At 34.1% G+C, this 12146-nt stretch overlaps 1 protein-coding gene across 1 annotated transcript in view; it reads left to right on the forward strand.

Moving 5' to 3' along the window:
- Positions 1–12146, forward strand: part of SPOCK3 (SPARC (osteonectin), cwcv and kazal like domains proteoglycan 3) — a 486709-nt gene that overhangs the window by 196941 nt on the left and 277622 nt on the right. Inside the window, exon 4 of the mRNA XM_059374211.1 lies at positions 11206–11320. Within this exon, the coding sequence (XP_059230194.1) occupies positions 11206–11320 (115 nt within the window). The remainder of the gene's footprint in view (positions 1–11205; positions 11321–12146) is intronic.

The raw sequence follows: 12146 nt of genomic DNA on the forward strand, positions 1-12146 counted from the left end.
ACTCCAGACATTCTTCAGACTACTTACTCTACCCTGCTCCTCCCAGTTTCCTACCCCCCATCCAGGCAAGCACTATTCTGAGCTGTTCTGATTTCTTTCACTTTAATTTAGTTTAGCTCATCCTATAACTTGATACAGATGGAACTATGTTCTTTGTATATTTTCATTTATGCCATTTTTGTTTGATATAATGTTTTTGAGATTTATCTAACATTATTGCATGTTTCAGGGGTTTGTTTTGTTTGATTGCTGAGAAGAATTCTCTTTGTATAACAACAATCACCCATTGATGGATATTTGGGTTAGTTCTTATAACTAAATATGCCGTGAATATTTTTATAATAGTCTCTTTGTGAACATTCAAAATATTCTCTTGGATAAATTCAAAGATGTAGCATTGTTTAATTACACAACAAACTGCCAAAATATTTTTCAGAGCTATTGTGCAAGGTATTGATTTACTGCCTCTTATCTCCCCATTCACTTTTCATTGCCTGTTCTACAGTAATGGAACTAGATCTCCTAAGCATGGCCTGTAATAAACCAAATGTTAAGCTTCATCAATACAGGGTACTGCAAGGGTCTGTGGGGTGAAGGATTTCTCCTTCTGCTTCTGGAGTACCTCTGGGTCTCCTTCTACTCCAGTGATGCTTGAAGGAGAGACGTGCAAGGGGTGCTCCGCCACAGATGGATGACTAGTATGTACAATCCCATGGCAAGCTTGCATACCTGATCTTGGTGGGCACTGTCTATCCCAGGTACACACCCCACTCTCCCCACTCCATGGGGAGGGTGCCCCAACTCTGCCCATGCACATGTCTGCTAGCTTCAGCCCATCGCATACTGGATGAGTGTTGCCTACTTGCCAGTCCCAGCTGTGGTTCCCTTCCCTCCAGTCTCAGTGCACCTCTCCTAGAGAGGAGGGGGGAATGGGTGTGGTGTCGCCTACTTTGCCAGTGACTATGGACCAACTGGCTTTCATCCTATCCACCAAATAGGCTTCTGGGCCATCCAGTGCATTGCAACCTTCTCCAATGAGAACTGAATTCCACATCTGGGGAGAAAGTGCATCTTTCTAGTTTGGCTCTTCTGTTGATACTTTGTTTCATTATTAGAGTATCCCTTAGAGCTTTCTTTACTCCTTTAGAGTTATTCTTCTACCGTAATTAGAAATTCCTTATTTTAAACTTTCCCTATTTGAGTTACTATGTCTTTTGTCTCCTAATTAGACCTGGACTATTAACAGTAATTATAGCATTCTATACTCCCACCAGCCACATGTTTGGTTAGTTGATCTACATTCTTGCAAACACTTCTCTGTTCAGTTGTTTTGTTTGTTTGTTTTGTTTTGTTTTTTAACATTCCTTCTAGTGGTGAAGTGGCAACTTACTATACTTTTAATTTTATATCACATTGAGTAGACAATTTCAGGGCATTATCTCCTGATTCACACCCAAGATTAAATGGTCATTGATACAATTCCTTGTTATGCATATATGTCTCTGTGTGTGCATACAAGTGTGTAAGCTATCTAATGGTATAGTGTTTGACACAGCTTTCAGAGGAAACAAATCTGTGTTTGGAAATTTCTTTCTTTCTTTTTTTTTTTTTTAAGGATTAGCTTCATTGTTCTTTAAAAGAGTTCATGTAGAAATTATTATTTTTACTTTTAAGTCGGTAAAAATAGAAGAGTAAACTTTATTTAGGAAAACGGTGACTTTAGAGTCAGTGGCTTTTATCGGACAGAGGTGTCCTAATAGAGAGCTGAGAAAAAGCAAAATGTCACTCAAAGTCAGCCACATATCCTCCCATCGGATAGTTAGTAGAGCTGTATAGCAAATTATAGAAGATTTTGTAGGACCTTCATAGCTATCAATAAAAATACAAATGATATTGCCAAATATGGTGCTTTCTCTATGTCTGGAAATATTTAAGGCACTTTACATACAGTCATGCTGAGTCACATGGACATTTTTTCAACTCAGTGTTAATTTTTAAAAATATTTCCTCCTTTTCATATAACAGCTCCTAAATGAGTTAAAGTACACAATTATAGAATATGTTATTTGGTATTTTAGAATTAGCTCGATTTCCTTAATTCCTATATGAAAACATTAAGGTATAGAATCATTGGGGGACATCATCAAAAACTACAGGTAAATATTATTTCAATAAGCCAAGACATTATTGACACATTAGTAGGGACTCTTCTTTATGATTCTATTTTAGGCACCCTCTTAGTAAGTGTTAACTGAATCATAGATATCTTTTTATCAAATATTAGAAAGAAAATCCTAAATTTAAATCTTTATGATGGGGATTCTCACTTTTGTCTATCAAATACAATTTTGAAATTGGAAACTAGTAAAAATAATAGTTTTTACATATAATCAAGTATTCTGATGCATCTCTTCTGTAAAAGAAACACTGTTAACATTTATCACTTTAAGAAGTATTATGGATAATATAATATGTGGACAAAATAATGATAAACAGAAGAATGATATTTTTAAATTGTCAACAATATTTTAATACCAGAGTGTAATGGCTGTCGGATGAAATTCTGTCTCGTAATAGTAGCTAGAGATCTTATTAACTTTGAGTTATCAATGTAGTAGTCATTTGCATTTCATACAATTGTATAAGATATGCTATTATTGAAATAAATGTGATATTTTGATATATATTTATGAAAAAATAAATTAATTCAACAATTGCATCAAAATCTGGCAGTGGTATAGACCTCCACATTTAATGTCTGTAATGGTGAGACCACAGTTAGAGTGGAAGAATTTTCTATAACTAAAGTAATGTTAAGGTTTAAAACTAAGAAAAGTCACTCCAAAGACTTGCAGCCACATTTAATCACATTTAGCGCCACAAAATTGGCTGTCAAAAGTCTAATTAACTATCAGGCATTAGCTCTATTTTCCATGCTGCTCACTTGCATAGCCTTTCATTGTAACATCTGGCAAGTTTAAAAAAATTCCCTAGAAAACTATTTCTTCCTATAGTTTTACAGCATAGAGTTTTAGTGAAATGAACTGTTGTTAAAACATCAACGGAAGCATATTCAGTGCGTCATTGGTGAACCGTGAAGGTTTTTAAAATATGTTTGAGTTACCGGTCACTTCATTTTATGTGAAAACACACAATTAAGTTTAGAGAGACATTTCACCAAGTGAATGCTGATGCGTACTTTGATTTCGCTATTTAGTGATATAAATTTTCCAACATTTTTCCAAAGTTGAAACCCGGCCTTCAATGGCACGCGATGAATGTTTAACTTAGTTTTTGTTTTCTTCATTTTTTTTTTTCAAATGGCTAAAGAATTCTTTCATTACTTAAGTATACTTATGTTACTAGTTGAAATTCAAACAGAAGGACATATTTGCTTATGTCTTTGGTGTACTAGTTGGAGATAAGCATCTCACAACACAAAGTTTTGATGATAAGAAAATATTATAATATCCAGGGAGTAAAGGCTAATAGTTTACACAGTACTACAGACTGAAAATAGACTTATTAATTAGTGGCAACAGAGGGCAAAATAACATGAAATAATATTTTTTTACTGTGGCCAGAAAAAAGTAATTATCACATAAGAGTTCCAGACACAGCTAAATTATCCTTTAAAAATGATTAGAGGGGTACCTGGTGGCTCAGTTGGTTAAGCATCCTGACCTTTGGCTAGGTCAGGATCCCAGAGTCCTGGAATCCACCCCAGTGTCTGGCTCCATACTCAACAGGGAGTCTGCTTCTCCTTTTCCCTAGGCCTGTCCCCCAACCTATGCTCTCTCTTTCTCACTTTCTGAAATGTCTTTAAAAAAATGAAAATGATTGGAAAATAAAGATACATTCAGAAAAATATATAAAAGGTATAGTACCAATTGCACATGCCAAAAGAACGATAAAACAATATGCTTCCACACATAAAATTATACAAGAGAACCCAAGGGCTCCTGGGTGGCTGAGTGGGGTGAGCCTCTGCCTTCAGCTCAGGTCATGATCTCAGGGTCCTGGGATCGAGTCCCACATCAGGCTCTCTGCTTGGCAGGGAGCTTGCTTTCTCCTCTGTCTCTGCCTGCCTCTTTGCCTACTTGTGATCTCTTTCTGTCAAATAAATAAATAAAATCTTTAAAGAAAACAAAAACAAAAACAAAAACAAACAACAACAAAAAAAGAGAACCCAAAAGGAAATGTAAATTCCAAGAAGCAGTGATGGGTAAATGGCAGATTTTATGATTTTAAATAAGCTATAACAGTAAAAATAATAACATTTATTATTATTATTTGTGTGTGTAAACACTTCAAGGAAATCAGTGAAAGAGAGTTTTGACTTCCAAACTAGCAGAAGAAAAAAGGTACTAAATAAGATATAATTGGGTGGCTGGGTGGCTCAGTCTTTTAAGCATCTGCCTTCAGCTCAGGTCATGATCTCAGGGTCCTGGGATCAAGCTTCCTGCTCAGTGGGGAGTCAGTTTCTCCTTCTCCCTCTGCCTGCCCCCCCGGCTCCTGCTCTCTCTCAAACAAACAAATAAATAAATAAATAAAAAGAAAGAAAGGTTAAAAAATATAATTAACACACTATGAGGCAGGAAAGAAGAAGTAAAAACAAAGAAAAAAACCCCTGCAAAATAGAAAGCACAAAATAGGGCACCTGGATGCCTTAGTCAGTCGAGTATCAGCCTTGGGCTTTGGTTGGGATCCTGGAGTCCTGGGATCAAGCCCTGCATTGGGCTCAACCTCTATTGTTCCCCCTGCTTGTATCTCTTGCTCTCTCTCTGTCAAATAAATAAATAAAATCTTTTTAGAAAGCACAAAGCAAAGTGAGAAGAAAGAGTACAATTAAATAAAAAAAAAATCACATTTGAAACAGAAGAGGAGATAGGTCATCTTAGACTGGGCTTGTAAATCCATCTAAGAATTCTTGAGAAGTCTTAAACTATAAAAATTAAGAATTAAAAATAAAGGAATTCAGACAAAAGTTAACTGGGCAAATACTGATAAAAAGAAAATTAGTTATAACAATATATTTTTATAGATTTATTTATTTATCTATTTATTTATTTGTTTGTTTTTGAAGATTTTATTTATTTATTTGACAGACAGAGATCACAAGTAGTCAGAGAGAGAGAAGCGGAAGCAGGCTCCTGCTGAGCAGGGAGCCCAATGCAGGGCTCAATCCCAGGACCCTGAGATCATGACCTGAGCCGAAGGCAAGACTTAATCCACGGAGCCACACAGGCTCCCCAGTTATAGCAATTTTAATAACAGAAAAAGTCCACAAATGGTGGAAGTGAGGAATGGGATGTTTATTCAATCGATTCAGATTTAGTTGTCTCAGAATACCTATTCCAACAGACCAGTGCTTGACACTCTCAAAATCCTCTTTTTGGATTGGAACAAGGTAGCCTTGTTCCCATGCCCATCTTTACACTCAGTTCCCCTAGAGTGGATTCTTATTCTTTCTCCGCTGGACATTCTTAGTTTCCTTGTCTTGATCAAATATTATTCAAAGCATAACCAAATTTTATGAGTGATCTCTTTACCATAAAACACAATTATGTCACTCTCCAAATTAAAATCATTGAGTGACATGGCATTTCTAAAAAGGAGAGTTCCAAAAGGTAATAAGCTTTCATCTGCCTCCCCAGTGTTTTTTCCTAGTACTTTCAGGCAGCATGCACATTTTATATTTCATTGATCATGAACCATCTGTCATTCCAAGGATAGAGCATACTTTTTATATCTTATGCAATTCATACTATCTTCTTATATGGAGTTTTCTTTCATTTTGCTTATTGTGCATATTTCAAAACCTACCTAAGTTTGCATTCATCCTAATTATCCCTCATTCACCACTATATGTCTCCTTAAACTGTGTGTGTATATGTGTTTTCACATAGCTAAATGTATATACACAGTAAATATGTATGGGTATAATTTCCACTTAACAATGTATTCTAATTGTCATATATATATATAAAAGATATATATATATATCTTTTCCAATTAAAATATTGAGTCTGTTGAGGACAGGATCCATTCCATGTAGGATATCTGGTGCCAAAATGTATGCTGAAATCTAATAACATGTTTTGAAAGAAGAATGTTAATTTGGCATTCAGTCCAAAAGCTTGACTTTTATAGATGAACCCATCAAGCTACATAAATATTACTAGTTTTTACTACAAAAACTAGTAATATTTGTCTTTGAAAAATCTGAATCAATATTGGGAATATTAAGTTTTTATTATATTTGTCAAGATTTTAAGAAATCTTTTCTCTGGTGTTGATTTAACTAAGGTAACTGGTTCAACATTAGCCCCACTAAAAGTAAAATGCAGAATTATTTAAAAGTGCTTTAGCCTAAAGTCATTGGGATTTAATCTTCTAAAAAGCTACACATTTTTTTTGTGGATAAACACTGTTAAATTCCAGAAGTGAGTTTTTACAGATTAAGAGTTCTGATCTTGAAGTTTATTTCAGAAGGGGGTGGGATTATGGACATTGGGGAGGGTATGTGCTTTGGTGAGTGCTGTGAAGTGTGTAAACCTGGTGATTCACAGACCTGTACCCCTGGGGATAAAAATATATGTTTATAAAAAATAAAAAATTAAAAAAAAAACCAAAACACCAAACTATATAAAAAAAAAAAAAAAAGAAAGGTTTCTTTCTGCTTGTCTTTGAGTCAAAACATCCATCTCCTCCTATCTTTGGACTCAACCTCAGACAGTAACTTACACCATCAGCTCTCCTGATTCTCAGGCCTTTGGACTCATATGAGAACTTTACCATGGGGTCTCCAGCTTACTGGCAGCAGATTTTGGAATTCTCAGCCTCCATAATCACATGAGTCAATGCCTTATAGTAAAGATGATAGATAGATAGATAGATAGATAGATAGATGCATCTGTTGGTTCTGTTTCTCTGGAGAAAACAGACTTGATGTCAATAAACCAAATGCTAACAAAAAACAAAAAGAGTTCTGATCTTGAAGTTTATTTCAGTTCTTGATACAAACAATAATACCTATCTTTGCACCTTAATGACTCACTTTTTGCCTTTCAATCTTTGAAGACCACCTGCATGAAACATGAAAACTAATGATTCTTCTGCTGCGATGGGAATTCAGCACCTTTCAGTCATTTTCTCTGTTTGTTTTCTTGACCCAACATCTGTATTGCATGTCCTTACTTATTGGTTGCCTTGATGTAAGGACCTCTTCTCAAGAATTAGATCTTTTCAAACTGACATACCTGTCTACAGTCATGTTTGTTTCCTGTTCTCACCTACCCTTGCTGTCTCAGGTACTTCCACCATTAGCAGCTGGGTCAGGCTGGATATGTCCTAGCTTTCTCTGGTCTAGCAATGAGTGGGGGATTCTGGACTAAAAAACAAATATTCTGGTGAAAGAGTGAGGGAAATTCTATATCACAAGTGAAATGCAACCATACCACGAGTGCAAATATAAAGCATTCAGACTGCCTTTTTTTTTTTTTTTTATAACAAAACTAAAAAGAAGTATTAGTTATGTCCCCAGGTTAGTTCACATCAGTCAGAAAGATTACGAAAGATTAAGACAGAAAGAACATAGCCAGATGAATTTGAGTGTGCTAGCTGAAATCTTCCTAGGGATCATGGTACTGGATGCTTGAGAAAAAATACACTAACACAATAATACAGAATAGAATAGGAGATGTTAATTTGAAAAAGATGGAAAGAAAAGGATAGCAACAGAAGGAGGTGATGAATTTATGCCAGGCTTTTTTAAAATACAGGATTGAGTCTAATCCATGGGCTTCAGCCAAGGGGAAGATGGTTGTGTTATTGTTGTGATTTCAAGAATAAAATCTCAAGCATCTGTATTTACAGTGTGTGATGTTTTATAATTTTTAAGCTGCCAACAATGTAAGTTCTATTCAAAAATACAGATGGTTAAAATCACATGCACAGAAAGTGATCTTTTCCTTACTGTAGATCCTATGTATCTGGTTCTTCATGTTCACTTTCTATTGTATTTTCAATCTCCTGACAAATACTACTACTGTTTCATTTGATCATTTCTATAGAATTGTATGTAAAATTTTATTAAATTAATTTTCATGTGCTGTATTTGTTCTGATAATTTCTTTCTCATTCTATGTCAATTTTGGGGTTCTTTTATTTGTACTTTTTTGTACTTTTATTAAGTAGGTATAATGTAAGAGGTGTCATGGAACTTTAGAAAATTATCTAATGTAAGCTGTATAAGATAAATAAAACTAAAAGAAATAAGTAAAGATAATTATTAATGGTCTGAATTTGGTGTATAACTAGATTAGATTAATCCTGATAGTTTCACATGTACAAATACATGTGAAATTATTTTTATTATTTTATTTCAAAACAAATACACTCCTTTTTCAGAATAATGTATGTTAGGTTAAATATATTCACAATGAGTGTAGGACATATGAATATAGATAAAATTGTATGTATAATGACATTTTTTTAGCCAGAATTGTTTGATTTCAATCAATATTTGAAAGTGGTATTCGCAATTAAAAGTCAAAATAGGGGGCACCTGTTGGTTAAGCATACAACTCTTGGTTTCAGCTCAGGTCATGATCTTGGGGTCCTGGGATCAAGCCCTACATCATGGAGCATGGAGCCAGCTTGAGATTCTCTCTCTCCCTCTTCCTCTGCCCTTCCCGCTCATGTGCCTCTCTTTCTCGCTTTCAAATAAATAAATAAAATATTTTAAAAAATCAAAATAGACTAAAGATTAGAAATATCACAAAACATTTTAATGCTTTCTAAGTTATTGTATGTACTTTCTTTTATGTTGTCTGACAAGAATTCATACAGGTCTAAAGTGCAAGAGTTCAATGAGACAATTTTCTAATTAGTGATAGTTTAAACTGTGATAGTATGAGAATGTTCTAGCAACTTACATTTGCATGGTGAACAAAGTATATTCAACATTTCTTAGAGAATAAAATAACTACTTTTGTTTATCTTATGTTTTAAAATTTCTCTGAAATTAAGAAAAACTATAATTGATCTAATCATTGACTATTAATTTTTTTTCTCAGAAGAAACTTAACAGATGCACTTGAACATATTATTATGATGTAAGATGTCTACTAGTGAACATATGATCAACTCTATATGTTAGTATTTTTAATTTTAAATCTCATGAGTATTTGAAATCTCAAAAAAGAGTTTTGTAGAAATATACTTCTTGGAGAAAGAAAATGTGTAAGTTTTTATAAGATTGATCGATTGGTTTTAGAAAGAGAGAGAGCATGAACGGGGATTGGCGAAAGGAGAGAGAATCTCAAGCAGACTTCCCACTGATGTGCAGCCTGAACCAAAATCAAGAGTTGTGTGCTCAAAGACTGAGTCAACCAGCACCCCAAAATATGTTTTTATATATGAGCACCTATATATGTAGTTTGTATCTGTATTTGATTGAAATTGGGTTCATTTATTGTTTATTAAAATGTATTAACTTGGGCGCCTGGGTGGCTCAGTGGGTTAAGCCGCTGCCTTCGGCTCAGGTCATGATCTCAGGGTCCTGGGATCGAGTCCTGCATCGGGCTCTCTGCTCAGCAGGGAGCCTGCTTCCCTCTCTCTCTCTCTCTCTGCCTGCCTCTCCATCTACTTGTGATTTCTCTCTGTCAAATAAATAAATAAAATCTTAAAAAAAATAAAATAAAATGTATTAACTTTAGTTAGGTTATTGATTTAACACATTCATAAAACTAAATTTGATTTGTACACCAAATGCTAACTCTAGTTTCCTCTAAGTTTAAAATTTGAAGAGACCAGCTCTTTCATGGTCAGTGAAAAGCTCAGGGCTCTCCCAAATACTTCTTCATATTCTAAATACACATCTTTCAGGTCACCTGTGCTCCATTTTTCTACATGCATTAGAATTTTGTTTTCAGTTTCCATCTTGCATGAGTTCTTTTCCTCTCAGTTGTGACATGTACCCAAAGTGGACATTCAGTGCCTGTTTCTTATTTGTGCCAACTCCCTCCTTGGCTTTCCACACACAAAATCACAAAAAATATCACCAAACATCACAAATAGTGATTACCAATAACAGTATTATTCATAATAAACAGAATGTAGAAACAACAAAATTTCCCTCAACTAGTGAATGGATAAATAAAATATAGTATATCTATATAATGATATTTAGCAATTTAAAGGAATGAAGTAGTGTTGCATTCTAGAACATGGTTGGACCTTGAAAACATTGCCCCAAACAAGGGAAACCAGTCAGAGAAGACCACATAATGTATAATATCATGTACATAAAATATTCAGAATGGGCAAATCTGTAGAGACAGAAATTATATTAGTGGGTACTCTTATTAGGGATTGTGAAGGAGTTAGGGTAGTTGGCGTGGTAATTGGAAGGTGATAATTAAAGGGTATCATTTCTTTGAGGTAATAAAAATTTTCTAAAATTTATTATGATAATAGTTTCATAGCTGTGAATATACTGAAAACGACAGAATTTCAAGATGAAAAGAATGAATTGTATGCAAGTTATAGCTTATTAAAACTGTTATTTAAAATATCACCAACAAATCACACAATCTTTGTGTTGGCATCTACCAAGAGAGACATTTTGTTTAGAAAAATAGTGGTTCAAATTTCAAGCAAGATTTAAAAATGACAATGCAATATCTCAATTATTACCCTGATGCACTCAGCCGGTTCCTAGTGTAGCTGTAGACTTTTCTTATATATCCAAAGATTTATTAATGCCCACTAAGATCTTTTGGGTTTAATCCTTTATCTCCTCCCACCTACATCTCTCTAGGGAAAACAAAAGTAGAAATTATTATTGTCTACTGACAGAAGTATTACAGTAACACACCCCAACTTTATTTCTACATCTTTACTGCTTAGAAAACAACAACTATAGAAAAATTTTGTGTTGAAGTTTCCGTTTTGTTTACACATTGTTTGATCATAGGCAGGTATTTTATCTTCTGAATGGAATAAATAAGACAAAACTGCAGCCATTTATGAACTCTGAGTTAGGAAGGTAGAAATAGAAGCATCTCAAAAGAGGAAGAATGTGAAGAAAATTTAGAGCTGAACTTCTATGTAAAGTCCTTGATCAAATTGTTTGATGAGATTAGATACCTCCATTTCTCAGAAACATATCTTAATATTTTCTGAACAATTTTTTTTTAGCTTTAGATCCAGCTAAAGATCCATGCCTAAAGATGAAATGTAGTCGCCATAAAGTATGCATTGCTCAAGATTCTCAGACTGCAGTCTGCATTAGTCACCGGAGGCTTACACACAGGTAAACATTATTAAATTAAATTCCACTGATTGAATAGTGTTCCTTACCATGTATAACTGCTGAGTGTAAATATTTGGCAATATCTGCTAAGCTTTTATCCAGAGTTTTATTGAAACAATTTTAGAGGCTTGGTTAATTCAATTATAATTCACTTGTATTAAACATTGTAATCAATCAGAATTTCTATGGATTACAGAATTTAGGCATATATTATTAAAAAAGAGGATTTTGTGAAGATTGGATTAAAGTCTTATATCTGCATACTTACATTTTTTCTGTTTTAAGGAATAAGTACAATTTTGTTACCCTCTAAATATTTATGCTTATGCCTTGTCAAATGTCATATTTTCCTGAAGGGATAATTGGAAACCAAGCCAAAGGGGAAAAAATGAGAGATGTTCATAAAAAAAGATGAAAAGTCACAATATAGAAACATGAACCTAGAACCCTTGAGGACACTTTACTCTAAGGAAGCACTCATACTGGTGGAGTCCTTGTAGTCTGGAAGTTTATTCAAAATTTAAAAGAAGAAAGGGTTTTAAATATTTTTTTTTATAATGATATCACTGCTTTTGTCAGATAGGCTCTATTTCGAGGAGGATTGGTAGTTTAGAAATATCCTGTAAAGTTTCATGCTGCGTCCTAAGGATTGAAGCATGCCACAACCAAAAGTAAAATCACTGGGTAACTGACTGAAGCAAGCAGGCATATTCATTCCCTTTATTACTTTAAAAAGAATTCTCTTTATGAGAACACTTTTTTTTTTTTTTTTTTTTTTTTTGATATTGGATCTGTATTACTCTCACATCAAATGAGCAAGGGAATT

The sequence above is a fragment of the Mustela nigripes genome, chromosome 1 (assembly GCF_022355385.1).
Source record: "Mustela nigripes isolate SB6536 chromosome 1, MUSNIG.SB6536, whole genome shotgun sequence".
In the NCBI taxonomy this organism is placed as follows: domain Eukaryota; kingdom Metazoa; phylum Chordata; class Mammalia; order Carnivora; family Mustelidae; genus Mustela; species Mustela nigripes.